The 27,809-nt window shown below is 45.7% G+C and overlaps 1 protein-coding gene across 1 annotated transcript in view; it reads left to right on the top strand.

Annotated features, from left to right (window-relative positions):
- Positions 1 to 398: 398 nt before the first annotated feature.
- The window catches only part of LOC147438862 (uncharacterized), a 67,322-nt gene continuing 39,911 nt past the window's right edge, over positions 399 to 27,809 (top strand). Inside the window, exons 1-6 of the mRNA XM_086484824.1 lie at positions 399 to 1,740; positions 1,904 to 2,101; positions 2,177 to 2,386; positions 2,686 to 2,775; positions 2,858 to 3,061; positions 3,159 to 3,371. Coding sequence (XP_086340950.1) covers positions 520 to 1,740; positions 1,904 to 2,101; positions 2,177 to 2,386; positions 2,686 to 2,775; positions 2,858 to 3,061; positions 3,159 to 3,371 — 2,136 coding nt within the window. The 5' untranslated portion in view covers positions 399 to 519. The remainder of the gene's footprint in view (positions 1,741 to 1,903; positions 2,102 to 2,176; positions 2,387 to 2,685; positions 2,776 to 2,857; positions 3,062 to 3,158; positions 3,372 to 27,809) is intronic.

The following is a 27,809-nucleotide window of genomic DNA, read 5'->3' as shown; positions in this document are numbered from 1 at the left end:
GAATCAAGGCACACGTAGCCCTTGATTTCGGGGGTAAACTAGGACAAAATATAGTAAACTTGGACAGGCGGGGAGCCTGTCCAAGTTTATTTATCATTTTATGGTTTGCCCACATGTCAATGTGGCCATCGTGGGCGTAGCGGTTAGTGCATTGGGCTCTCAAGCCGGAGGCGAGGGTTCGAGTCCTTGTGCCTGCGATCGGTGCCCATTTTTTTCCGCCATCCATTCGCCTCGAGATTCCCCCTTTAGACCCCCACCGCGGATCCCATTTCGAGGTTGTGCTACGAGAGATTGGGCACAATAATCCTGTGAGTGTCTGCTCTCACTAATAAGGCCTATCAATGATCATCCATGTCTAGACTCTAGAGCCACGGAGGAGACACGTCAGCGCCGAAAAAATGCACGCCGCAATAACGAACAGAACGCGAATGCGAGCGTACTTCCAGCCTTCAGGGACTGGTTACCCCACGAGCTCTCTTCTTCGCCCCTAACCGAAGAGGCAGGCGCAGGCAGGCCAACATGCGGAGCTTGCATTGGAGCCGTTGTCCTCAACAGGGGTTTTGTGACGCCGATTGGAGTGCTCCCGAGCCGAAGAGAGACCGCGCTTCTCTCTGTTTCTGCAATCCAAGGCGCAAAAGAGCACTCCATGACACTTACCTCTCCAGCAGCTTAGCAGTGGCGACACCATTACGCCGCTCGATTGCTTTTGCTTCGTATCAGGGATTGCCCACTTCCGATTCCCTTGCCCGACAACTCTTTGTAACTGCCCAACCTCCTCCTCCTTCAGCGCTTCAACAGCTCTCAGATAACCCTCTTGCACCTCTTCCAGGTGAGTTGCAGGAGCTCCTCAGTTCACTCTCTCTGCAATTCTCAGAACTTGTCAATAAGTTTAGCAATCAGACAGAGATCAAGAAGCTTGCAAGCTCTTTGTCCTCGTGGTTATCGGATGCCATCACTGTTTCAAATTATCAAAGCGAGTTTAGGGAGCTTGCCAGCTCATTTTCGAATACAGTGTCCGAGGCTACGAACAAGTTCCGAGAGGCAGATATCAATCAGCTGTTTGGCCAGCTGTATACTCAAATATCTGAAACTAAAGAAGCTTTAGTGAACTCAAGTGACGAACTTGTACAGCAGATCGAAGCCTCAACAACACAAACGGCATCACAATTAGTGGGAAATCTTAAGACGTTTTCAAACGGTGCTCAGTTTGACCCAATAAAATTGAGAGTTTATATTCAGGATGCTTTGAGACAGTTGAGTGATGTGGTTGAGCATCCAGAGGATTTTCAGCAGCAGTTTGATAAGGTGCCAACATACGCCAACAATATTCTCATATTCTTGAGAAATATGCTCATGCAACTAGTCGACTCCGTGAGCTTCACCCAAGGATTGTCACCCAGTGCTAATTCTTCCCTACCATCCAATACCCTTATTGTATTAGTGACCATTTGTTGTGCTTTAATCCTCGTAGCTGTCCAGATGACATCCAATGCTAAGAAGCCTAGTCTTTCAGATGGCAGAGACCTTCCATCAAGATATGATCCCGATGCCATTGAAGCTTACTTTAGTGATAGACCAGCAGATGTTTACTTGAGGTTGCTTCAAGTTGTGTATGAGTTTTCCAGTTTTGCAACAAGCCTGCTGATTGATAAGACAATGGGATTGGATAAAGAGAATGAAAAGGTGAGAGCAGTCGAGCTTGTTGGCTTGATTGCGAAGCTTGGACCTACTGCCATCAAGGTATTAATATGGGATGGGCACATTGTTCATTGCATTATTGAAGTATTTAATAAGATCATAAGATTTTGATTGGCTTCACCTGTGGTATGTCGTATACCTTGGAAATAAAAGTGTTTAGCACCTTACAAATTCCTTGGCATTGTTTCTATGAATGCTGTGGCAGATTGGGCAAGCATTGAGCATTCGCCCAGATATTCTGCCAGTCTCCTATCTCGAAGAGCTGCAGAAATTGCAAGATAGAGTCCCCCCATTTCCAAATGAGGAGGCAGAAAAGCTAATCTTGGATGGAGTGGGTAGATTTGTTGAAGATGTTTTTTCAGAGTTTTCCCCAGAACCTATAGCAGCAGCTTCATTGGGACAGGTCTGTTTGTAAACATTTTCTTTTTTGAAGATGGCTTGTTTCCTAGAGTTTTGCCTATTGATTACCCGCCAGCAGGTATATAAAGCCAAGCTCAAAGACACAGGAGATATTGTAGCCGTGAAAGTGCAGAGGCCTGGCGTACTTGAAGGAATTTGCAGAGACTTGTACATACTCCGCATTGGTGCTCGATTGGCTCAGTCTATTCCCAATGTAAGGTCAAATCTGGTTGCGCTTCTCGACAACTGGGCTTTCCGCTTCTTTGATGAGCTTGATTATATCAGAGAGGTATGATTAGCAGAACAGCTATCTCTTTTTGCAGCAACCATTATCAATAGGATTTTTGGAAACTTTGTCGGCAAGTAATTGTGTGATCTTCAATTATTTGGAATCTTTTATTATTTCAGTAATAAGTATTTTTTTCTCATGTGTAGTATGCATGCCACATGTTTTGTTAATTCTCGTCTTTGCTCCTCTTGAGTGATTTAAAATCTGTCTTTTGATATTGCTTGATAAAAATTATCAAGAAGTCTTGCATTGTATTTATTGGATGGATTAAGTAATTCCTGTCACTTTGTGATGTCTAGGGAGAGAATGCCATACAATTTGCCAAAAACATGGAGAGCTTACCTAATATTGTTGTGCCTGCTGTATACATGCAGTACACCTCACGGAAGGTTCATTTCTTGACCTTCAACTTTTAGAAAACATATGTTGTGAGAATGCAATCTCAAATTGACTCGAGAACCATTTTTGCAGGTTCTCACCACCCAATGGGTTGAAGGAGAGAAGCTTTCTGACAGTAAGGCTGGGGATTTACTGCAACTTGTGAAAGTTGCTTTAAACTGCTACCTTATGCAACTTCTTGAAAGTGGCTTCCTTCATGCTGATCCTCATCCTGGAAATCTTTTACGAACTCAGAACGGATCTTTGTGTGTTCTAGATTATGGGCTGATGACACAGGTGTTGCCATAAAGGCTTTGTATCCCTTCAGCTAGTTTGCTCGTATTTATTTTCCTCAGATGCTGAATCAGTGATCTTCTTCCTGACCTCTTGACAGATAACTTCAGATCAGAAGTATGCATTTATTGAGTATATATCACATCTCGTGAATGCTGATTATGGTCTTGTGGCAGAGGATTTAGTAAAGCTTGGCTTTGTCCCTCCAGAATTGGTTGACCCAGAAAAGACTGTGTCTGTGGTACCTCAACTGAGCCGTGTTTTGGGAGAACTTGTACAAGGTGGAGGTGCTCAGAAGATCAATTTTCAACAGGTATCCTGTGATTTATTTTCTGTTTGGAGCTAACTTAGAGGGGATCATCTTAATACCTGTGTGTGCGGAAGCCGATTGATATCTCCCCACATCAGATTTGTTTTCAAGGTATTCAATAGGATTGACGATGAGTTTTTACTCCGTCACAAAAGAGAGCAGCATGCATGGACTGCAGATGTTGTGTAAGGGCATTGAAATTGTAGCAAGGCATTTTGGTCCATTAATACTGCTTCAGTTTTCCTTCTCCCAATGATGAAGTGGAGCAAGACCCTATATTTCCCTGGCCTTTGAGGTTACTGGACTGGACTCGTGTAGCTTGGGCTTAATAAGGGTGAAGATAAGCCTGAAGTGTTAAATGCAGTGTAATCGAGAGAATAGGTAGAATGGAGCAATCACACTGTCACGAGGACGTGGCAGTTATTAACCATGTCACAGAGATGTGGCAACTGCTAACCTTGGTTGTTGGTTTCTTTCCAATGGGGTTTATTTTATTTGTTTAAGACCCTCTTTTTGAAGTAGCAAACGGTCGGACATTGTATGGCCAATGTGAACGGTAGATTCACCCGCAGACGGGAAGTGGTCGGCACTGGAATTCGTATGGTAAGAGGATGTCTAGGCTCAGAGCAAGATCATATAGGTCCCCCCGTCGCACTTAGCAAGTTGGTGGATACTAGGAAGTGAACTCAATTAAGGCGTGAAGTCAAGGTGGGACTACCAACAAAAAGTATCCGACAGTTGGGCCACATTGCACTTTTGGATGCGGTCCCAATGAGGATAGATGGTCAGAAGACCAGTGGGAGCCCAACGGAAGCATCTCCTAAAATTTAGGGAACTGCTATCTTGGGCCGTGAAATGTGTTCGCGTCATTACCTCCGGTATGACTAGGGGAACACTTTATAACTCTGCCGCGAAGTCAACTGACGCGTCGGTTGGGATATTTTTAAGCGGCGAACCCGAAACGGGAAAATGCTTGAAAATGCGCCAAGTGTCACATTTTGGTGAACTTGCCTCTTCCAGAAAAATGGGCGCTGAATTTTTAAGCTTGGATGAGCCTCATTTGCAACCTGTCACAGGTTAAGAGCTATGGAGTGCTTTCTTTCCCTCTCATGTACAGTGTGGTGCTAGGAGTGATGCCCTGCACGCTACACACTACTCTCTCTCTCCCCTACGTGCAGTTATGTGATGCCCCACAAGAGGGCTACTCATTTGACTGATGTACAGTTGTGTGGGTTCATGCTTTTGTGCTGAGGCAAGAGCCTCCTTGAGCAGGAACAGGGGTAGCTAATTGCTGCTCCAAAGCAGGCACTGGTGAGGGTCATAACCTCACCGTACAGGTGCAAAATCAGCGCTGTGTATGCGCTGTAAATTCACTGTTTTTCAGCCGTATGGACGCCAGGACCATTGGGAATCGTGCCCCACTGGCAGAGGAAAGTTAGGGGATTGTTTGGGGCTGAAAACAGGGCAAAAACCAGTAAATACAGCGTGCTGAATTTACTGTTTTTGGACAGGAATCAGAGGGTATACGACAGTGCAAGCGAGTTCCAGCTGGGAAATTGGTTTCGCGCAAGTTTTGGGGCTGTTATGTTGCCGAAATTTGGCCAAATCAAATGGTATCTAGGTGGATACACGTGAAGGATTCCCAGGACCTTACCTTGTAATTTACCCTCCTAAAGAATAAAGAAATACCGAAAGGGGCGCCAATTTTGGGGCCTACAGGTTGTCGGCGTCTGCTCGGAGCATTCTAGCTTCCGAGCCGTGTGTGTATTCAAGTGTTAACTCCCGTCGCCGGTTCTCTTTGCAAAGTGCTCTGTGTGTGTGTTTAAAGTAAAGAATTTCGGGTGAAAGCCAACGCCTACCGCCCTACGGGCCGGTTTCATGGTTCCATCGCCGGGACATTAATCACTTTTTCCTCAAAGAGTGAGCCTGGATTGTTCAGGGTAAAGACACACAGTGCAAGAACGCGGGGATTACACTATGGCCGACAAGGGGAAGGGAATTATGGAAGAGGGTTCATCTCCAAAGGACAGGCAGGAGATTCCTATGGTTTTTGAGATTGGCGAGAGCTCACGGCCACGTCAGTCTGTACCTCCTGTCAACGTGAATGTCCCTCCAGTAGTACAGGGCTTTATGACAGGGCAACTTGAGGATGATGCGTTTAAGACTCAGTTAGTTGCCGCGGTGAATGTCTTTTCGCAGCTGGTGCAGAATCCGAGGTTTATGGAATTCTTGCAAGCGCCACCAGTGCAACATCAAAATAGGCAACCTACGCCGCGTACGGAGCTTGTTGAAGCTCAAGCCCAGGTACTTCATGAGGCGCAGGAGGAAAGGGAACACTCGCATGTTGCGGAGTCGGGGGCTCCAAAGCAGGTTCCTCCCGTGCTTGAACAGGTGGCTAGAACGCCTATTCCACAGGTTATGCCAGTTCAGCCCGCCACCTTTCAGAGCCAGCATGCTGTTTTGAATGGACAGGGAGCTGGATACCAGGCTATGCACTCAGTTTTTCCACCACCCACGGTACATCCTGGGTATTTCGGGGGTGGATCAATGTTCCAAAGTATGGCTGGTTATGCGTCTGGAAGTCAGCCGTACATGCCAGGAACAGTGTTCGGGGGTATGCAAGGCATCATGCCAAACCCCATGTATGGTACTATCGGCATGCAGCAAGGTTTCCACGGCAACCAGGGCCACTTTGGGGTGCCACAGGCTCATTTTGGCATGGCTGGTTTTTCTGGACAGCAGCCAGATATCGCACCTCTGATGCAAAATGTGAATGGCCAACACGTGCCGATCATGCCTAGTACAGTGCCCATGTTGCAGACCATTCCGTATGACAACTTGGGGGCACTAGAGAAGCCGAAGGCTTACAAAGAAGGTGGTGCAGTGGTAAAGTTCAGTACCTTCAGTGGTTTCGAGGATAAGACAAAGGCACTCACTTTTCTCCAGCAGTTTGATACAGCTTATGCGGGAGGGAATTTTACAGAGGCCTCGAAGGTTAGGAAAGCTGCCACTTTCTTTAAGGACGATGCGCTTACATGGTGGACGACATTGTTAATGCAAGGACAGGCACCCGCCACTTGGGTTTACTTCAAGCAAATGTTTGCATCTGCTTGGCTATCAAATGAATTTGAAGCCGATGTCCTGACAGATTGGCACCAGCTTACGGCAGCTTCGTGCAAGAGCTTGTTGGAGTACAATAGGAGGTTTTGTAAAGCATTACTCTCAGTGACCTCCTACAGATTTGTGCCACTGACAGAGCAGATAGAGAAGTATTGTTGTGGGCTGCCTAAAGGGCTTCGCGATTACTGTACAAAGAATAGAGTGGCTACCCTTACTCAGCTTATGGAAGTTGCGAACACTGGTCTTGCCTTGTTGAAAGGAGAGGACAGTGGATTTCCGAGCAGTGATAAAGGAGGGCAGCAAAAGAAAAATTCAGCGAAGAAGCCCTTTGTGAAAACGGCTCCTGATGCGTCACAGGGGTCAGAACAGGCCACCAAAGACAAGGATTCAGCTGGGACTTCTGGAGCGCAGGCAAAGAAACAGAAAAGGAAGCCTTTTGTGCGCAAGTCGCTCGAGGAAAAGAAGGTCCTAATGGCTGAGAACAAATGCTTTATATGCGAGCAGCCTGGTCATATTTCTATCAATTGTCCACAAAGGAAAAGGCCAGCTGACTCAGAGGATAAAGAAGACCAGAAAGGCAAGAAGCCAAAACCCACGGCAGGTTCAGTGCCAGACATGGTGGGTGACAGGCCCAGCACAGATGCCAGTGAGTTATGCAGGGCATGGGGTAAAGTTAGAGATCAGACGGCACTCATCTTCTTTGATCCAGGTGCCAAAGCCAACTTTATCTCACCAGAGTTAGCTATGAAGCTCGGCATCAAAGCTGAAGAGATGGGGTACACAGCAGAGGCAGGGTTGGCATGTCCTGGCCACTCAGAGTGTGTTACTTCCATCATTGGAAAACTGCGTCTGCATATTCAGTCGTATGTGGACACTGAAGAGTTTTACATCATGCCGCTGGAAGGTTGTGACGCCTTGTTGGGGATCCCGTGGATGTTCCGAGTGCATGGAGTCTTGGATGCCTACAACAAAAAGATCACTGTACAGCATAGGGGCAAAACTCACATCTTGGATGTAAAGCTTAAAGGAGAGTCAGTCCCTATTGTATCTGCTTCTGCTATCACCTCTGTAATAAAGAATCATCTTTCTGTGTACTTGATTTTTGCACATGATGTCTCAGATAGTGATCAGTCAAATTTATCTTTGTTAGATAAAGAAAGGTCAGCATTTTTGCAAAAGTTTAGTGACTGTTTTTCTGATTCATTACCGTCGCAATTGCCGCCAGAGAGACCTGAGGACCATCGGATAGATTTGGTGCCAGGGTGTAGCCCACCAAATAGACCTCCCTACAGGGTTAGTGCGGCGCAGCAGAAAGAGATTATGGGCCAGGTTGAGGAGTTATTAGAGAAGGGGCTGATTCAGCCTAGTTCTTCACCCTTTTGCTCCCCAGTGCTCCTAGTGCAGAAGAAGGATGGCTCATGGCGCATGTGTATTGATTACCATGCGTTGAATAAGAATACCATCAAGAATAGGTTCCCTATTCCTCACATTGATGATATTCTCGATCGTTTAGAGGGTGCTGCAATTTTCAGCAGGATAGACCTGAAGAGTGGGTACCATCAGATTCGTATAAGCCCAGAGGATGTGCACAAGATTGCGTTTAGAACGACATTTGGTCTTTATGAGTTTCTAGTGATGCCGTTTGGGCTAACAAATGCTCCTGCCACGTTCAACATAATGATGGACCGGATTTTCCGCTCGCATCAACAGTTTGTTGGAACATTCTTCGATGACATGATTGTGTATTCGAAGAATGAAGAGGAGCATAGGCGTCACTTGACCATTGTGTTCGAAGAGCTGCGCAGTCACAGGTTACTTGTCAATCCTAAGAAAAGTGAATTCTTCCTCGAAGAGATCCACTTTCTGGGCCACATAGTCTCAAAGGATGGTGTAAGAATGGATCCCGCAAAGGTCGAAGCTATCAAGACATGGCCAGACTTGAAGACTGTGCACGATGTCAGAAGCTTCTTGGGATTGTGTTCCTACTATAGAAGGTTTATCAGAAATTTTGCAGAGATAGCATCGCCTCTTCACGCATTGCAAAAGAAAGAGGTCACTTTCAGATGGACCCAAAAAGAGATTTCAGCTTTTAGTCTCTTAAAGGAAAAGTTGACTTCAGATCCAGTTATTGTTTTGCCAGATCTCAGGAAGTCATTTGTGGTCCAGTGTGACGCGTGTGGCAGTAGCATCGAAGCAGTGCTAATGCAAGATGGACGGGTAGTAGCCAATGAAAGCCGAATTTTGCAAGGGCCAGAGAGGACTATGCAAGTCTATGAGAAAGAGCTCTTGGCCGTTATTCATGCGCTTTCTAGCTGGAAGCACTACCTCTTAGGTGCTGATTTTGTTGTCCAAACAGATCATCAGACCTTGCGATACTTCTTGACATAGTCAAAGTTATCCGAAAAGCATATGCGATGGGCAAACATTCTTTCCATGTTCCACTTCCAGATTATGCATGTGGAAGGCAAGAAGAATGTTGTGGCTGATGCGTTATCAAGAAAGCCACAAATTTCAGCTGTGTCAATTCCTTATCATCATGAGTTAGATGACATGAAGGGACAGTATACTGCTGATGAAGATTTTGCAAGGATCTTTGAACAGTTACAAGAGGGGCAACATCACGAGCACTACCTCCTCAGAGATGGTTTTATGATGATGCATGGCAGACTTTGTGTCACTAGGCCACTGCGACATAAGGTCATGGAAGAGAGTCATGTCCCACCGTATGCAGGGCATCGTGGCATTGATGCAACAGTTAAAGCGGTAGAGACGTTCTTCTATTGGCCTACCTTGAGGAGAGATGTGGATGTCTTTGTGCGAGCATGCATAGTTTGCCAAAAGGTCAAGTTTGACAGGCAAAAGGCACCAGGGTTGTTACAACCACTGCCGATTCCGGATAAGCCATGGGAAAGCATTGCTATGGACTTTATCTTTGATCTTCCAAGAACGCCAACAGGGAATGATGGTATATGGACCATTATTTGCAGGTTCAGCAAGCAAGCCCATTTTATCCCTGTCAGGAAGAAGATAAAATCTGATCAGATGGCACGCTTGTTCATGTACAATGTGTTTAAGTACCATGGTATGCCACAATTGATTATCAGTGATCGTGATCCTCGCATGACCAGTTTGTTCTGGAGAGGATTGTTTGAGAACATGGGTACTACGCTCAAGTTCTCGTCTTCGTTTCATCCACAAACTGATGGACAGTCAGAAGAGGCCAATTCTACTGTCTTAGATCTGCTAAAATGCTATGTGTCAGATAATAAGGGCAAGTGGGAACAATATTTGCCTATGCTTGAGTATGCGTACAATAATACGGTGCATTCGTCTACTGGCAAAGCACCTTTTGAAATTGTTGAAGGCGGCAAAAAGGTTCCTCCCATTTTGCATACAAAGGACAAGATCTTTGAGGCAGATCGATATGTTCAGAACATGGATGAGATGTATAAGAAGATTAAAGTTGCCTTGGAGAAGACTCAGGCAAAACAGAAAAAGGCTACTGATCGTCACCGTCGTGAATTGTTGTTATCACCTGGTGATTGGGTTCTGCTAAGGTTCGAAAAGGCAAGGTTAAAGAAGATGAAGGGCAAGGAACGGCTGTTTCCTAAGCTCAGCATGCGTTACTATGGGCCTTTTCAAGTGCTTGACAAGATCAGCGATGTGGCTTACAGGCTGAAACTACCTGATGCGTGGAAGATTCATAATGCGTTTCACGTGAGTCTTCTAAGACCCTTCGTGGGTGATGTGCCAGTTGAGGATCAACCAGAAGTTGAGGAACTTGATGAGATCCTGATACCTGAGCAAGTTTTGGCACATAAGGACAGAAAAGTTAAAGGACAAGTTGCAAGACGCTATTTGGTGAAGTTCAAGAACTATCCGCCTATGGATGCAAAGTGGATGGAAGAGCATGAACTGTCAGAGTCACCAAATGTATTGCAGCTTTACCTTGAAGCCTTTGGGTTACAGCCTACTTATGCCCCAACCCAACGTGTGCAAAGGAGGGGTAATGATAGAGCTAGTACATCAAATGTACATATGAGTTCAGTGCCATAGATGGAAATGGCAAAAGCATGAAGGCCTCATTAAGTCATTTGTATCTATGTATGTTACGACCTTTCTTGCGCATACATGCGATGATAAAAGAGTGTTAATAGCACAAGATCATCAGTGGCGTGTATTTATGGTATGCAATCGAGGACGTTTGCGATTTCAAGAGGGGGGGTATGTCACGAGGACGTGGCAGTTATTAACCATGTCACAGAGATGTGGCAACTGCTAACCTTGGTTGTTGGTTTCTTTCCAATGGGGTTTATTTTATTTGTTTAAGACCCTCTTTTTGAAGTAGCAAACGGTCGGACATTGTATGGCTAATGTGAACGGTAGATTCACCCGCAGACGGGAAGTGGTCGGCACTGGAATTCGTATGGTAAGAGGATGTCTAGGCTCAGAGCAAGATCATATAGGTCCCCCCGTCGCACTTAGCAAGTTGGTGGATACTAGGAAGTGAACTCAATTAAGGCGTATAGTCAAGGTGGGACTACCAACAAAAAGTATCCGACAGTTGGGCCACATTGCACTTTTGGATGCGGTCCCAATGAGGATAGATGGTCAGAAGACCAGTGGGAGCCCAACGGAAGCATCTCCTAAAATTTAGGGAACTGCTATTTTGGGCCGTGAAATGTGTTCGCGTCATTACCTCCGGTATGACTAGGGGAACACTTTATAACTCTGCCGCGAAGTCAACTGACGCGTCGGTTGGGATATTTTTAAGCGGCGAACCCGAAACGGGAAAATGCTTGAAAATGCGCCAAGTGTCACATTTTGGTGAACTTGCCTCTTCCAGAAAAATGGGCGCTGAATTTTTAAGCTGGGATGAGCCTCATTTGCAACCTGTCACAGGTTAAGAGCTATGGAGTGCTTTCTTTCCCTCTCATGTATAGTGTGGTGCTAGGAGTGATGCCCTGCACGCTACACACTACTCTCTCTCTCCCCTACGTGCAGTTATGTGATGCCCCACAAGAGGGCTACTCATTTGACTGATGTACAGTTGTGTGGGTTCATGCTTTTGTGCTGAGGCAAGAGCCTCCTTGAGCAGGAACAGGGGTAGCTAATTGCTGCTCCAAAGCAGGCACTGGTGAGGGTCATAACCTCACCGTACAGGTGCAAAATCAGCGCTGTGGATGCGTTGTAAATTCACTGTTTTTCAGCCGTACGGACGCCAGGACCATTGGGAATCGTGCCCCACTGGCAGAGGAAAGTTAGGGGATTGTTTGGGGCTGAAAACAGGGCAAAAACCAGTAAATACAGCGTGCTGAATTTACTGTTTTTGGACAGGAATCAGAGGGTATACGACAGTGCAAGCGAGTTCCAGCTGGGAAATTGGTTTCGCGCAAGTTTTGGGGTTGTTATGCTGCCGAAATTTGGCCAAATCAAATGGTATCTAGGTGGATACACGTGAAGGATTCCCAGGACCTTACCTTGTAATTTACCCTCCTAAAGAATAAAGAAATACCGAAAGGGGCGCCAATTTTGGGGCCTACAGGTTGTCGGCGTCTGCTCGGAGCATTCTAGCTTCCGAGCCGTGTGTGTATTCAAGTGTTAACTCCCGTCGCCGGTTCTCTTTGCAAAGTGCTTTGTGTGTGTGTTTAAAGTAAAGAATTTCGGGTGAAAGCCAACGCCTACCGCCCTACGGGCCGGTTTCACACACTTTCATAATTCTTTGTTCTTTCCTTGTGTTAATGAATGCATCTTTGTGTTATTAATGGTTCCTTTTAGATACTTGAGTGAGTCGGATTTGATATGTAGAGAGATAGAGAGGGAGGAGAAGACGCACCCATGGGGTCGTAACCAACCCTCCCAAGGGCCCCCCACACCAATACCTATGTTGAGATTGCGTAAATGGAATGTACATTGATGCAGTACCTCAACACCAGACTCAACTAGGCTTGAATGGATGATGTAGCCGTGGTAAGTCTTCAGAATGAAGCACCTTTGGGGTTTTTTTTTGATGCACCAATAGAATCTTGCTTGATGTGGGTTGTGGATGGCCACTAAACAGAGTGTGAGAGGATTGAAGGGCTGAATGCTGGCTGCAGATCTGAGACGTAAAACACAGCAGATCTTGTCGCGAGTGCAATGCTGAAAACGCAACTGAAGATGGTGCAGATAATGGGCAGCAGACGAGGCCCATTCAAAGGGCGATGGCGCACAGGAGATGGGGAATACAGATGGCTGTTAGGGCACTAAGGTGCTACGCACTAAGGCTGGGTTCGGAGGAAGAAAAGTGAGCTTCAAGCCTGCTGCCGCCTCGTCTGAAAGACCTTGGAGGAGGAAGAGCGAAAGAGAGAGGGAGGTTGAGAGGCTTGCAGTCTTCCGCCGGGGGGGTTTCGGAAGAACTATGGCAGGCCCGGAGAAACTTCATCTGCAGCGAACCAGGTCCAGCCACACAGTTTTGATGCCCCTGTGCGCAAGATTTCCACCTCCTCATCTGAACCCAGCCTAAAAAGGAGAAAACGCTTCCAGAAGGAAGATTGCTTTCAGCTTGGAAAATGCTAGAGGATAGGGAGGGAAATCCTTGTAGAAAATGCTAGCAGATTCTTTTTGATGGGGGTGCTAGATTATGGGTGAGAGGCTTAGGGGAGATGGCCTTTTTATAGTGCTAGGGGTTCCTCTTCTAATATGTACGTGTAGTAGGGCAAGTAATGTTGACATGATTTAATATGTTTGTCGTAAGATGTAGACTGACACATTCCTCTAGCCTAAATCTGCATGCTCGTATTGCTAGATGCCCATCAAAGTGTAATAACATCCATCAAAATGCGTGTACTAACCATTTATGCAAGAGGAATTTACAACTTGAAAACCTAATCTAATGGACTTGGCCTAATATGTAGGTCCTTCAAATAGGGTCACAAAATTGCTAGTATTAAATCCCCTAGGCTCTAAGATACTGCTATGTATAGGATTGGCTTTGAAAGTCGATGTAGCATGTCTACATGGCACATAGATCCATGCACGACATCCCCTCCTGGTTAAGGTGAGGAACAGGTACCAAGCTGCATGGCCTCCTTGTATGAGGCGCTTGGTTTTTTGTACTATGTTGGAGTGCTCATAACCAATGCTTTTTAAATTTTGAACCCATGTAATTATTTTTGACATCATCAATACCAGCACTTTGAATAGAGAGAAAAGAATGACACTCAAGAGAGAGAATCTAACCTTGTCTACTCAAATGTATTTGGAACAGTGCTAGTTTTGCCAAGCACTTAATCATACCACCAAATTGCTTAAAAATTGAAACCATTGTCCTTGCCTATCACTCCAATGTGCATTGGGCATAGACTGAAGCCATATTTAAGTGCTTAATGATGAGTGCGAGCCACAAACTCATGCCCGTAAATGAAGTTTTTCCAATGCTTTTATGCATGATTGATAGGAAAAATTTCCTCATCTTAGCCAGAATAGTTTTTCTCAGCACTATTTAGTTTATGATAGAAATGCAACTGCATTATTATTCTATTGAAACACTACACTAATGGCCGTATTACTCGCATCTGTCCAAATCTTCGGCAGTGCCCAAGACCATCGACTATTCCTATAAGGCATTTTTAGAGGGCACTCATTTTTAGGCCATGGCTTTTCATATTTTCCATATTGTTGGGGTCGTTTGGGTTATGTGGGTAGTTGAGCAACCTGAGCGCGCGTGCACACGTGTGTGTGTGTGTGTGTGGATGGGGGTGCCCCCTCATTGAAAGACTGTGTAGGTGTCACAAACTGCTGACGTGTCAAAGCCCTGAAGAATAAAGCCAACTTGCAGATGCTGGCCAAGGGTCCTAAACCCTAAGAAGAACAAGTAACAGAAGAAGTCCTACCAACTTATGGGGACCCCTCCGATGGGGCCCCAAGTGACATAAAGGGATTAAAATAAAGCAGGACTCACACATGCACTCACACAAAATTGATGACGTGGCAGCCGTACGGACGCTCCGTGTTTTGCGTGGACTAATGACGTGGTAGTTGTACGGATTTTCGTAAATTACGCTGGCAGCTTTTTGGCATTGCTTTTGGACCAGAAGCTTTTGAGTTTTGAAGGCTTTTCATGTAAACTGCTTTTGGGGCCTAGGGCCTTTAAATATGTGCTAAGGGCTCATTCTCTGGGATGCTTCGTGGAGAAGATGCAAAGTCTGGAGTACCGCTTGTACTGTGTTGATGCAATATAAAGAAATACCGAAAGGGGCTCCAAGGTTTGGGGCCAATACTCTCTGGGGTGGAATTCCGCCACTCCGTGTCGTCTCTCTCTTTCAGTTTAGTTGTGCTAAAAGTCTGTCCAGTCTGTTCTTTTCTATTGGCACGTGGTGCCTGTCTTGTGACAGTAGGCCTTTCTACTTCTTGCTACTTCTTGCTACTTCTTTGAAATCCTTTGGCTGGTTAGGTGCGTACCCCGAGTACGGATAATAAGGATATTCATACGGGTTCCGACCATTGTATCCTAGTGGCGGTGCCGGTGGGGGAGGTGGTGGCAACGCTGGTGGTAGAGGCAGTTTGTGACAAACTACTGATGTGTCAAGCCACTGAAGAACAGAGCCGACTTGCAGATCCCGGTCAAGGGGCCTAAACCCTAGAAGAAACAGAAGCAGCAAAAGAAGTTTGTACTACTTCTTTGAAATCCTTTGGCTGGTTAGGTGCGTACCCCGAGTACGGATAATAAGGATATTCATATGGGTTCCGACCATTGTATCCTAGTGGCGGTGCCGGTGGGGGAGGTGGTGGCAACGTTGGTGGTAGAGGCAGTTTGTGACAAACTGCTGATGTGTCAAGCCACTGAAGAACATAGCCGACTTGCAGATCCTGGTCAAGGGGCCTAAACCCTAGAAGAAACAGAAGCAGCAAAAGAAGTTTGTACCAACTTATGGAACCCCGTCAAGGAACTAGAAGCAGAATCCACAAAGAATCTAGCGTAAAAAAAAGTTGGTGATGTGGCTGCTGTACGGAATTCCCACAAAACGTGTTGACATGCTGACGTGGCAAGTTGTATGGATAGTCCCGCGATTTGCGCTGACAGTACCACGTGGCACCTGTACGGATTTCCATAAATTGCGTTGACAACTTTTTACGCTAGTTTCTGGGACTAGATGCTTTTGAGTTTGAAGCTTTTCATGTAAACTGCTTTTCATAGGCCAAGGGCCTATAAATATGTGCAGCGGGCTCAGTCTCTGACACTCTTCCGGGTGAAGGTGCAGAGCGCAAGTACCAGCATTGTACTGAGCTGAAGCAATATAAAGAAATATTGAATGGGGCGCCAAGGTTTGGGGCCAGTGCTCTCTTGGGGTGGAACTCCGCCACTCCCCGTCTCACCTCGTGCATCTTTTTCAATTTAGTTGTTATTTGAAGTGCTTAAAGTTATTCAGTCTGTTCTTTTCCATTGGTACGTGGTGCCCGTCCCCGTTGCACAATTGCACTGGATCAAGGTCAGATGGTTGCACCATATTCCTGAAGACTCCCCCAATCGAAAAAGATGGCTGGGAAGGTTGTCGTTTGGAAGCTCTCGTACTTTCTGGTGCTGAAGGAGGAGGTATTAGCTGGGGCATTAGAGAGGTTAACATGTAATTTAGAGACTGTTGAAATCTGTGCAGTATCGAGAGATTCTCTTGTGGATGCCGTGAAAGAATGTCGGGAAGCTCATCGAGGAGAAACTGCAGGTGCTCTGTCGAATCCATAAACGCCATGGTGCTCTGTCTGTTCTTGGTAGGATTGGTATGCTTTGAGAAAAGCACACGACTGGAGCTATGATACCACTCTAACGGGATGGCATGACGTGCCAACGGAAAAGAACAAACGAGGCAGACTTTTAGTACTTCAAAATAACTGAAGTGAAAGAGATGCATGACACGCGAACGTGGAGTGGCGGAGTTCCACCCCAAGAGAGCATTGCCCCCAAACCTTGGCATCCCTTTGGGTATTTCTTTATATTGCTTCAACTCAGTACAAGCCGGTACTCCGTCCTATGCACCTTCGCGCGGAAATGTGCCAGAGAATGAGCCCATGGCGCATTTTTTAAGGCCCTTGGCCTTGAAAAGCAGTTTGCAGTGAAAAGCTTCAAGTCAAAAGCATCTGGTCCACAAGTGCCTAACCCAAAAGCTGTCAGCGCTTTTCACGGTAATCCGTACTGCCACGTTAGCAGCCTATCAACGCGATCTGCGAGCGTCCGTACAGTGCCACGACATCAGCCTGGTAGTGTGTGTGGAGGTCCTGCTTTATTTAATTATTCACCTTAGAAATTTAGACTCTTGTCTGATTGTACATGAAATACTAGATGTTAGGCATGTTCTTAAAGTAAGAATTTTCTACTCAAAAGTGAGAAAACCCTTTGCCGACATGGGAAATTTCATGATGTCCAAACAAGTCGAAAAGTCACCAAATAGCTCCAAAGGTTCAATGGGGACAAGCAAGATAAGACATGTTCAATCAATACCCAAACAATATTCTCAAACAAAGTATCTTTATGTACAAACAAAGTAATTAAAGACAAGCTCTCTCCCTCGCGCCACAGTAGGGGGCTCGAGGCCCGCTACCCAACACTGGTATCAGAACGAACTGTGCTCCTGCGGAACTGTTGCCCGCCCATTTTTTGCAGTAGCTCATCAAGCTCGTCATAAGCATGCAATACTATGGCTCGCTTATTTTTTGCAGTAGCTCGTCAAGTAGCAGCTCGTCTAGCAGTAGTTCATCTAGCAACAACTCCTAGCAGCAGCTCGTCTAGCTGTAGTTCATCTAGCAACGACTCCTAGCAGCAGCTCGTCTAGCAGGAGCTCGTCATAAGCCAATTTCTACGCCCTTAGTCATGTGCTTTAGTTCTTTGCATTATTTGCGTCCCATCGCCACCTAGGTTTTATTGTTAGAGTTCACGTCTCTCTCTGGATTTGTCCATTTGGTCCAAATTTCTCCCAGGGATGGGTGTTAGGGAGTGAGGGCTGTTTTGTGGTTGTGCCCGGCGAGTGAGGTAGGTTTCTTGTGTCGAGTTGTGTCTAGCCATGTTTAGCTCAGTTTTTGGCTCAGTTCCATAGCCATGAAGGCTCCTTGTGCCATAGGGTACATTTTCCCTTTGGAGTCTAGTGACTTCCCATGGCCCTAGTAGGCTAGTGGCCAGTAGCCATTTCCTCTTCTTTATTTCCCATTTATGGGATTTATCATAGGTTGTCGGGGATGAGGGCTGGGTCGGGCAGTCCTGTTTCTCCCCTATATATGGAGTAGGGGGGGTCACCTTGTATGCATGCAGTTCAGTTCCTCTCATGGGTGCTCCAGAGGGCAGCAGGAGGAGACCATCGAGAGGCAGCCCTAGCGTTTTTCCACCAGCAGCCCCCAACGTTTTTGGTGGGCAGCCACAGCGGGGTTTGCAGGTGATGACGGGCTTCTTGTGGAGGAGACCTTTTGCTAGGAGAGAGGGGCAACAGATCTTCCCCTTCGAGTTATCCCCTTAGGGCAGCCCATCCTGTGGGCATCTCAGTTCGAGGCATAGCACCATCTTTGTGTGCCGGCCTAGGAGAGCAGAGATCCAACTCTCTCTCTCTCTCTCTCTCTCTCTCTCTCTCTCTCTCTCTCTCTCTCTCTCTCTCTCTCTCTCTCTCTCTCTCTCTCTCTCCAGTTCTTCCTTGATGCCAGGAGGTGGATTAGTGTTGGGGTTGTAGCCCATGATGTCGTCATGTCAGTGGTCTCATGTGCAAGAGCAGTTGGTAGTGTCAGTAGCAGTCGCAGTTGTGTGTACCTCGGGTCTATCAAGTTGGCATGTTAGTTCTATGCCGGACCACCCCACCCTTGGTCACTCGTATGAGCAGATCGTTAATTTGCATGGAGAGCCTTTCCCAGATCTCTCTCTCTCTCTCTCTCTCTCTCTCTCTCTCTCTCTCTCTCTCTCTCTCTCTCTCTCTCTCTCTCTCTCTATCTTTCTCTCTCTCTCTCTCATTCTCAGATGTCCCGTCTCTTTCTACCTTAGTGATCTCTCTTCTCCACAGGTGTGTCTTGTTCATGTGTGTGGCATTGCAAGTGTTCTAGTTCGGAAGGTGTACACCGGATCACGAGCCAGTTCTTGTCTTCATTGCATCTTCCGCTGCCACCTTTGTTATGGTATCAGAGCCCTATGGTGATACGACCACCTTGGATGCTCGAATTTGGCTGATCCGGTGCAGTTTTGGACATGATTGAGAGAGAAAAAGCTTGCTGTTTTTTCCTGATTTTCTTGAAATTTGGGGCAGCTTTTAGTATGTGGAGGCTATGGACCCTCGTGTACGACTTCCCCATCTTTACCCTTGATTACCCCGACCTCTCTTCACCGAGGGGAACCTGATGGAGGTCTTAGGATGTGTAGCAGTGCTGGTTTGCTTTGGATTTCCCAGATGGAGTCATGTTGTTGTGCCTTCCCCTAGGGGGAGCAAGCATGCGGTTGTTGGATACAGAGGGGGAGCTATTCTTTTCCAGCCTCTTCTTCACAGAAAAGTGTTTGGACAACAGCAGGATCTTCTTCAACACTTCTGGAGCAGGTTTTTACGGCTATGTTTTCTTTGAGGAGATGGATTGGCAGATTTGTTGTGCCTTTTGCAAATGCACATCTTTCTTGGAATTGTCGACGGAGCTACCTATCCGATGGGTAGCACGTTGATGATTCGGTTGCACTTTTGTACTAGATTGTGAATTTTGGATGACAGAGGGGGATCTCTTCCCTTCTTGAAGCAGAGGATGTATTTTGATTTTCCATTGTCTATCTAAGGATGAAAGTTCCAGTTCCAACTTCAATTGAGTCTTGTTTATCTGATATGCAGCAGTTCAGGTGGTGCATGTTCCAGTGCATGTGTTGGAGTTGGCTTTGATAGGCAGAGGGGGATACTTCTATCTCCAAAACCACTTCTTGTTTGATCATCCGACTTCCTTGGATGAGGTTTAGAGGTGGAGCATGTGGTGTCAGACCCTTAGCCAACAATGACAACAGTACGAGGAGATTTTGTTGGAGTATGGACTTCTCCCATCTCCATGTTCTCTCCTTCCTCGGTGGTAGAGTGGCCCTATAGATTTGGTCATTCCTTTGCTCTTTTGTGAGCTTGTCAGTACTAGTCGTGGGATACGTTTGCAACCTTCTATGGGCGGTAGTCTTGATGATCGACGATTTATGGAGATCCTTCGAATGAAAATTTTACACTTATTGTCGACAATTAGTGGGGACATCTAGTTCCTACTCCTGCAGTCAGCAACATTTGGATGCTCTTCCATACATCCCTTTGGAGAGCTCCAACCGTGGGGCAACCCATTTCGATCTTAGTGGGCATGTTGCAGTTTCCCCAGCCGGTTCCGTTACTCTTACCTTGAGTTTTGGTTTCATGTTGTATTGGATATTGATTGCACAGTTCAATTGTGGGTTTTTTCTCTTCAACACAAGTACAAAGGACAATTTTGGTGAAGATTTTAAGAAAACAAGTTACAGCAGTGGAAGTATATGTGCTCCTTCGAGTCTATTTGCAATTTTGTTAGGTGCAGTGGAATGAATGTTTGCGCTTTGCTCAAGATGAGTGCTCCGAACTGTGCTCAAGGTTCCTTTTGTTCTTATGGAAGGTAGAGCCTTCCCTAATTGATGAGAGAATGCTATGATCACAAACAAAGTGAATGGACACTGTGCGTGAAAGTGTATGAGACTGAGAGATAATGAGAGAAGAGAATACGACACCAGAGACGTTGTAAAACCCTCCTCCGAAGGCCCCACTCTCGTCGGCGAGAGTGGTCTACTTATGATTGCACAATCTGGTACAAATGGAATGCATGGGACTGATGCATGTCTAGGCTATGTTGATGACTACGACGGGGATGACGAGGTCGACCTAAGGGCTGAAATCTGCAATCTTGCTACTGCTGTCCAAAAACGCTATGGGCTGAGATCTGCAACTAGTCCAAAAACGCTGATTTGGGGGCTGTTTTGTGCGGGTCTTTGACGCTGAAAATCTGCAGGTTTAGGGCTGAAAACAGAGGTTCTTAAGGGCTGAATCTGATGGTCTATCCGGGCTGAATCTGCTACCTCTTTAGGGTTGATCTTGCAGGTTCTTTAATGATGAAAATGGCGAGGGCTGAACTTGCAAAGGCTGGGATCTGAAAGCGCTAGGACGTTCAAAAACGCTAGGCTGATGTGTTCCAAAAACGCTAGCTTGTCTGCTGCTTCCGACGATGGATGATGATGCAAAACGTGGAAGGGGTCTGATGGCGATGGTCTTCTTGCTTGAAGGGAAGTCCACCAAGGGGTCTTGTTGAGAAGTTGCCTGCTGAGCTTGGCTCGTGTTGCCTCTTCTGCCAAATAGTGCTAGCTCTAGTTTGCTTATATACAAACTTAGCAAAATTGCCCTACCTACTTTCCAACAAAAGTCACTTAAAAATAATAAGTGAAAAATGTCAAAAATATGCTAAATGCATTGGAAAATTTCCCTGAAAGATTCTGATGGATTATGATGAGAATGCTTATGATCATGCTGTGTGCAACCAGAGGATATGCATCTACACTAAGTGACTGGGCATGCACGGTCTACGAATAGACTCACAAAAGTGCCAGATCACTTCTAATCTAGACTGATTGGACCGAACCGAACCCTGATCATGCTGTAGCTTGTCCATGGACATAGGTCTGGATGTGTCACGTGACATCCCCTCCCTTTTCAAAGTGAGGTACTGGTACCGAACTGTATGGCGTCGAGGGAGATCGCCAATAGCATCCGGAATCCTGGAAGGGACTCTTCGCCGGCCCACTCTGATGTGTGGGTCGTGCGGTACTTGAACTTCATAAAGGTCTGCAACGCTTGCTTCTTTGGGCTGCGCTGAAAGCGACACAAAGTCTCCTGTGGCTCCTTCGATGCTTCAACTTTGTCTAGAGTCATGCTTCTTCCTTCTTCAAGAATCTTCATGGCTGAAAATTCCTGAAACCATTTCCAACACAAAACCATGAACATACCTATTCCATGTAAAGTGATTGGAAAAAATCCTGTCTTCCTCAAAGACTGTGCATGCAATGTAGATGAACAAATAGACGGAGTGCCAAACGGTTCACCACACACGCAAACAATGAGATCGAATCTTTCTCTTATGATCTAGAGCAATCAACTGTGGCAAATCACAATAGAAATGCGCATGCTTGGTGCTAAAACTTTCATGTGCTCTTTCTACAACTCATGCCAAGGAAGAGACATGGAATGTGACTTCCTTACATACATACTTTTGAGCTTTTCATGAAAAATCCGCATACATTCGTGCTCATTCATGAGTGAAACGTGCTCGACGCACAATATGTCATGCCTAGAAAAAGGGATCACATAAAGACGTTGACTAAAATACAGGAAACGATCATGAATGAAACACTCGAATAATGCGTTCGTATCAATTAGGCAAACACATAATACTTCCTGTGAGGGGTTCTTTGGACCGAGGCTCTAGAGCCAAGATTGGTTCTTCGAATCGTCCTGTGGGGGTTCTTTGGACCTCGACTCGAAAGCCAAGATCGGTTCTTCATGATTGATCGAATCTACAACGAGGTTAGCTTCGCTAGAAGAAGCATCCACTAACACATCATCCTTGTGAACAATCACATCATTTTCATGCAAATCATCATGCTTGTGAGAAACCACATCTTGATCATGCAAATCATCATGCTTGTGATTGTCATCCAAATGATTATGCAAATCATTGGCATCCAAATCATCATGCTCATCATTTTCAATCAACTCATCATGCTTCTCATAATCATGCAAATCTTGTGTGTCATGCTTTGGAGAAGAAGAGACTGAGAGAGTCTCCTTTCCCCAAATCTCTTGCACTTGTGCCTGAACTTGAGAAAAGAGTCGCCAGAACTCTTTGTTGTGTCGGTCGCTCTGTTCTTGGAATGCTTTGGCTTCCTTTCTTTTTGCTTCTCTTTTTGCTCTTCTTTTTGCGTGTCTGCGTTCCATTTGTGCCATTCTTTCTGCATGTTTGCGATCCATTCCTGCTTTTCTTTCTGCATTTCTTGCTTCGCGTTCTAACTTCCTTTCCATAAACATCTGATCCAAAGCCTCCATAGGAGTTAGGGCAGTCCTTGATGTAGATGGGGAAGGGGGAGGGTCGGAAAAACCTCCTGGTGGGGAAAATTCTTCTTCGCCTCTCTCATGCTCATCACCTCCAAGTGAAGTATCCATTCCGCTTTGAGTGATGACCATTCTGAAGTCGTGGGTTCTTGTGGTTCTTAAGTTCACGAGGAACTTGGGTTCTTGAAGGTTTTCTTTCGCTTGCAAACCGTGTTTGAGAAGGATCTTCTCTTCACCCGAGTTCTACTCCTTTCCGCGGGCGCACCCCTTGGCGGCCTTGCGCTCACACCAAGGTTGCTTTTTCCCACCTCACGTCGATTGGCCGGCCACTAAGTGCACAGACCGCTCCCAATGAGTGAAAAGAGACACAAGGGAAGGCTAGACAAATTGGGATTCTTGTCACTCTTCAAACACACGATTAGGAATCGACACGCCCAAGCGAACTTGGGTTCGTGCGACCGCAACAAGAAAAATGATTCTTTATTGAGTGATACAGAACACTACCAAAGCTCTGATACCAATGTAAGGTACATCGGAATGAATGTTTGCGCTTTGCTCAAGATGAGTGCTCCGAACTGTGCTCAAGGTTCCTTTTGTTCTTATGGAAGGTAGAGCCTTCCCTAATTAATGAGAGAATGCTATGATCACAAACAAAGTGAATGGACACTGTGCGTGAAAGTGTATGAGACTGAGAGATAATGAGAGAAGAGAATACGACACCAGAGACGTTGTAAAACCCTCCTCCGAAGGCCCCACTCTCGTCGGCGAGAGTGGTCTACTTATGATTGCACAATCTGGTACAAATGGAATGCATGAGACTGATGCATGTCTAGGCTATGTTGATGACTACGACGGGGATGACGAGGTCGACCTAAGGGCTAAAATCTGCAATCTTGCTACTGCTGTCCAAAAACGCTATGGGCTGAGATCTGCGGCTAGTCCAAAAACGCTGATTTGGGGGCTGTTTTGTGCGGATCTTTGACGCTGAAAATCTGCAAGTTTAGGGCTGAAAACAGAGGTTCTTAAGGGCTGAATCTGATGGTCTATCCGGGCTGAATCTACTACCTCTTTAGGGCTGATCTTGCAGGTTCTTTAATGATGAAAATGGCGAGGGCTGAACTTGCAAAGGCTGGGATCTGAAAGCGCTAGGACATTCAAAAACGCTAGGCTGATGTGTTCCAAAAACGCTAGCTTGTCTGCTGCTTCCGGCGATGGATGATGATGCAAAATGCTAGGATGGGGCTTGATTCTGGCGATGAAAGTTGCTGATGCAAAAACGCCAGGCTGGTGCAGTTTCCAAAAATGCTAGTGGAAGGGGTCTGATGGCGATGGTCTTCTTGCTTGAAGGGAAGTCCACCAAGGGGTCTTGTTGAGAAGTTGCCTGCTGAGCTTGGCTCGTGTTGCCTCTTTTGCCAAATAGTGCTAGCTCTAGTTTGCTTATATACAAACTTAGCAAAATTGCCCTACCTACTTTCCAACAAAAGTCACTTAAAAATAACAAGTGAAAAATGTCAAAAATAGGGGAAAAATAGGCTAAATGCATTGGAAAATTTCCCTGAAAGATTCTGATGGATTCTAATGGGAATGTTTATGATCATGCTGTGTGCAACTAGAGGATATGCATCTACACTAAGTGACTGGGCATGCACGGTCTACGAATAGACTCACAAAAGTGCGAGATCACTTCTAATCTAGACTGATTGGACTGAACCGAACCCTGATCATGCTGTAGCTTGTCCATGGACACATAGGACTGGATGTGTCACGTGACATCCCCTCCTTTTCAAAGTGAGGTACGGGTACCGAACTGTATGGCGTCGAGGGAGATCGCCAATAGCATCCGGAATCCTGGAAGGGACTCTTCGCCGGCCCACTCTGATGTGTGGGTCGTGCGGTACTTGAACTTCATAAAGGTCTGCAACGCTTGCTTCTTTGGGCCGCGCTGAAAGCGACACAAAGTCTCCTGTGGCTCCTTCGATGCTTCAACTTTGTCTAGAGTCATGCTTCTTCCTTCTTCAAGAATCTTCATGGTTGAAAATTCCTGAAACCATTTCCAACACAAATCCATGAACATATCTATTCCATGTAAAGTGACTGGAAAAATCCTGTCTTCCTCAAAAACTGTGCATGCAATGTAGATGAACAAATAGACGGAGTGCCAAACGGTTCACCACACACACGCAAACAATGAGATCGAATCTTTCTCTTAGGATCTAGAGCAATCAACTGTGGCAAATCACAATGGAAATGTGCATGCTCGGTGCTTATACTTTCATGTGCTCTTTCTACAACTATGTCATGCCAAGGAAGAGACATGGAATGTGACTTCCTTACATACATACTTTTCAGCTTTTTATGAAAAATCCGCATACATTCGTGCTCATTCATGAGTGAAACGTGCTCAACGTACAATATGTCATGCCTAGGAAAAGGGATCACATAAAGACGTTGACTAAAATACAGGAAACGATCACGAATGAAACTGTCACAAACGGGAGCGCATAACAATATAAAATACATTCGGATAAATAGGATTTATCACTTATTGCTGAAGCGAGAGGATATAGAGAGAAATAGATAGAGAGAGAGATAGAGAGTGAGAAGATCGACACAGTACTGGGGACCAGAAGATGGGTTGGTCCCCCTCCTTAAAGAGAATCCTTTATTGGGGAGAATCTTTTGCTGAAGCCAGAGGATATAGAGAGAAATAGATAGAGAGAGAGATAGAGAGTGAGAAGATCGACACAGTACTGGGGACCAGAAGATGGGTTGGTCCCCCCCCTTAAAGAGAATCCTTTATTGGGGAGAATCTTTTTACAAGCACAAGAACCGGAGAAAACCCCTCCATTCTAATTCTCTGACTTGATGGTCGTTCCTTCTCGTAAGGGAAATCCGAGAGACGAGCTCTCAATCCTTTTTCCGTTTGTACTCAGAGTCGAGACTCCGCAGGCAATTTCCGAATTCCGTTCTCCGAATTCCGTTCCCGGAATTTCCAAGCGTAGGCCAAAGCCTTCTCGTTTCTCCTTCACGATGAAGTACCTGCAAACACACACACAAACACGCGACAACAATTCGTATGGCGAATCCACAATAGATACTTGTCGCTCTTGCACGGGAAAAGCGACTTCCGTGCTTCGTAGTCTCGCGATCTCTTGCGCTATCTGGCGACAGAGTCTTCTCTTGCTGACGGTAACTCCCTTTTAGTGAGTGTATGTGGTGCTTTTATAGCTCCTTGGCCATGGTACGAATAGCTGCTCGCGTAGAGATCGCGACCGTTTTTTTTTTTCTGCTGCTCTACTTGAAATTCGCTAGTTGGTTTTGTTGCTTTATTTTCTAAGTGGCTGCCCACTTATTAAGTGGGCGGCTGGCATATTTTAAAATTGGTCTGAACCTGCCCAAAAACTCAATAAAACCTTATAAGTTCAAAACAATGCTTTTCACAACACTTCCCAGGCGTCCCTGGATGCAACCACATGCACAAATGCAATGTAGACATAGATTCCTTGCGGGAAAGCGTTTGCTCTTCCCGGAAAACTCGTTCAAATTTTCCGCTTTTTAAAAAAAGCTTCTCAAAACCCATCTTTATTCTTGTGCTTGCGTCTTTACGCGTATTCCTCTTTCTAGTTCGGATTTCCTCTCGACTATGGATATCCCCTTTCCGATGCACCCGTCACCCACCTTGTGACGCATCAGGAATACCCATCACCTAGTCCTTTCCTACCGAACTTACGGTACAATCCCCTTCACGATGCTCTATGTCACCCATCCTATGACGCATCAGAGATGTCCGTTCCCGGATGGTCAGATACTTCTTTCCGATGCTCCGTGTCACCCATCCGATGTGACGCATCAGAAGTACCCGTTCCTTGTGGCCTTACAGATATTCCCGTTCTCAGTGCTCCCGTCATTACTTTCAATGATGCACTAGGAATACTCTGTACTCGGATGTCTCCAATGAGAAAAACCCTCTCACTTAAAATTCCAATAATTCATTTAGAATTATTTTTCCTGGTGTTCCAAGCGAGAAAACCCTCTCACTTATAAATCCAATAATTCATTCATAATTATTTTTATGTCAAATAAAGTCAATTTAGCAACATCCCTCTCACTTATAAACAATTGTCCTCAACTGTAGAGGTCCAACTGAACTGACGAGGAGAAGCCGGAAAAATTCCAAATCTTGCTCAATGGTGAGTTGAGCTGGTCCTTTCTTAGTACAGAACTTAAAAAGTAGATTAAACAAAAAATTCATAATTCAATACTTACCTTACCAGTTCATGTCCTTCCTCTAGTACTTCTAGGATATCCTTCACCAATCATAAACTTACGAGCCACGTAAGAACTCATCATTTGCGTCTTTCGAACAGATCGAAAGTTTCCTCATCCGAGAATCTATTAACTCAATTCCACCTTCTTAGTCCCGAGAAGAATAATCCTCCTAGAAATCAATCTAGGTCTTTGCCCTCGCGCATAACCTTGCGCTATTAGTCCTGAGGATATTAAACCTCTTGTGTCCTCTCACATAGGGAATGCCTAGTCATAGAGCATTAAGCTCGATGTCTTTCTTTCACAAATAGAGTTTGCGATCACATTAAAGAAGGTTCTTGTTCCGGGCCATCGCTGAACGTAGGCGGACGGTTCCAATCTGAAGATTCCTTGTGCACAGCGGCACTTCTTTCCAATCTTTTCCTCTTGCGAGTTATTACCACTAGTAGTGTTTTCCACTACTTACTTTGACTCGCTCGTGTTCCCATTGGGTAAACCGATCCCAATCTTCTTGGATGCCTTCCTCAAAGCGTAGAGGAAAAAAATTTATCGAAAAATTCAGCCTTGAATTGAATCGAAGTCTTGTTGTAAGTTCCTTGCAGAGCTTTGGTATACCACCAAGTACTTGCAATCCCTTTTGAGGTGTTTGGTCACATGCCTCACCTTCGACGCTTCTCAGAAATTGCCGTTTGCAAAGGCAACTTCAAACTGTCGAATGAAAGCAGTAGCTTTCAGGACATCTTCCCTTCCGTCAAAAGTATCAAACTTGACCGGAGTGTTCAGAGGTCTAAAGACCTTCATATCCTTCCCGGAATAATGGGATTTCATGGCAATGGTTCTCGATTCATGTTCTTGGATATTTTCAGGATTCTTAAGGATCTTGAGCATTCCGCTCCTTGGATTCTCTAGGTTCTTGAGCATCATGCTCTTGTCGCCTTCTCAGAGAATCCCAAGTCTTGTGTCGACTTCTGCAGAG

The sequence above is a fragment of the Adiantum capillus-veneris genome, chromosome 16, assembly GCF_014529385.1.
Source record: "Adiantum capillus-veneris isolate H3 chromosome 16, ASM1452938v2, whole genome shotgun sequence".
Classification (NCBI taxonomy): Eukaryota; Viridiplantae; Streptophyta; class Polypodiopsida; order Polypodiales; family Pteridaceae; genus Adiantum; species Adiantum capillus-veneris.
The sequence above is the reverse complement of the archived record's forward strand: the minus strand, read 5'-3'. Positions and strand labels throughout refer to the sequence as shown.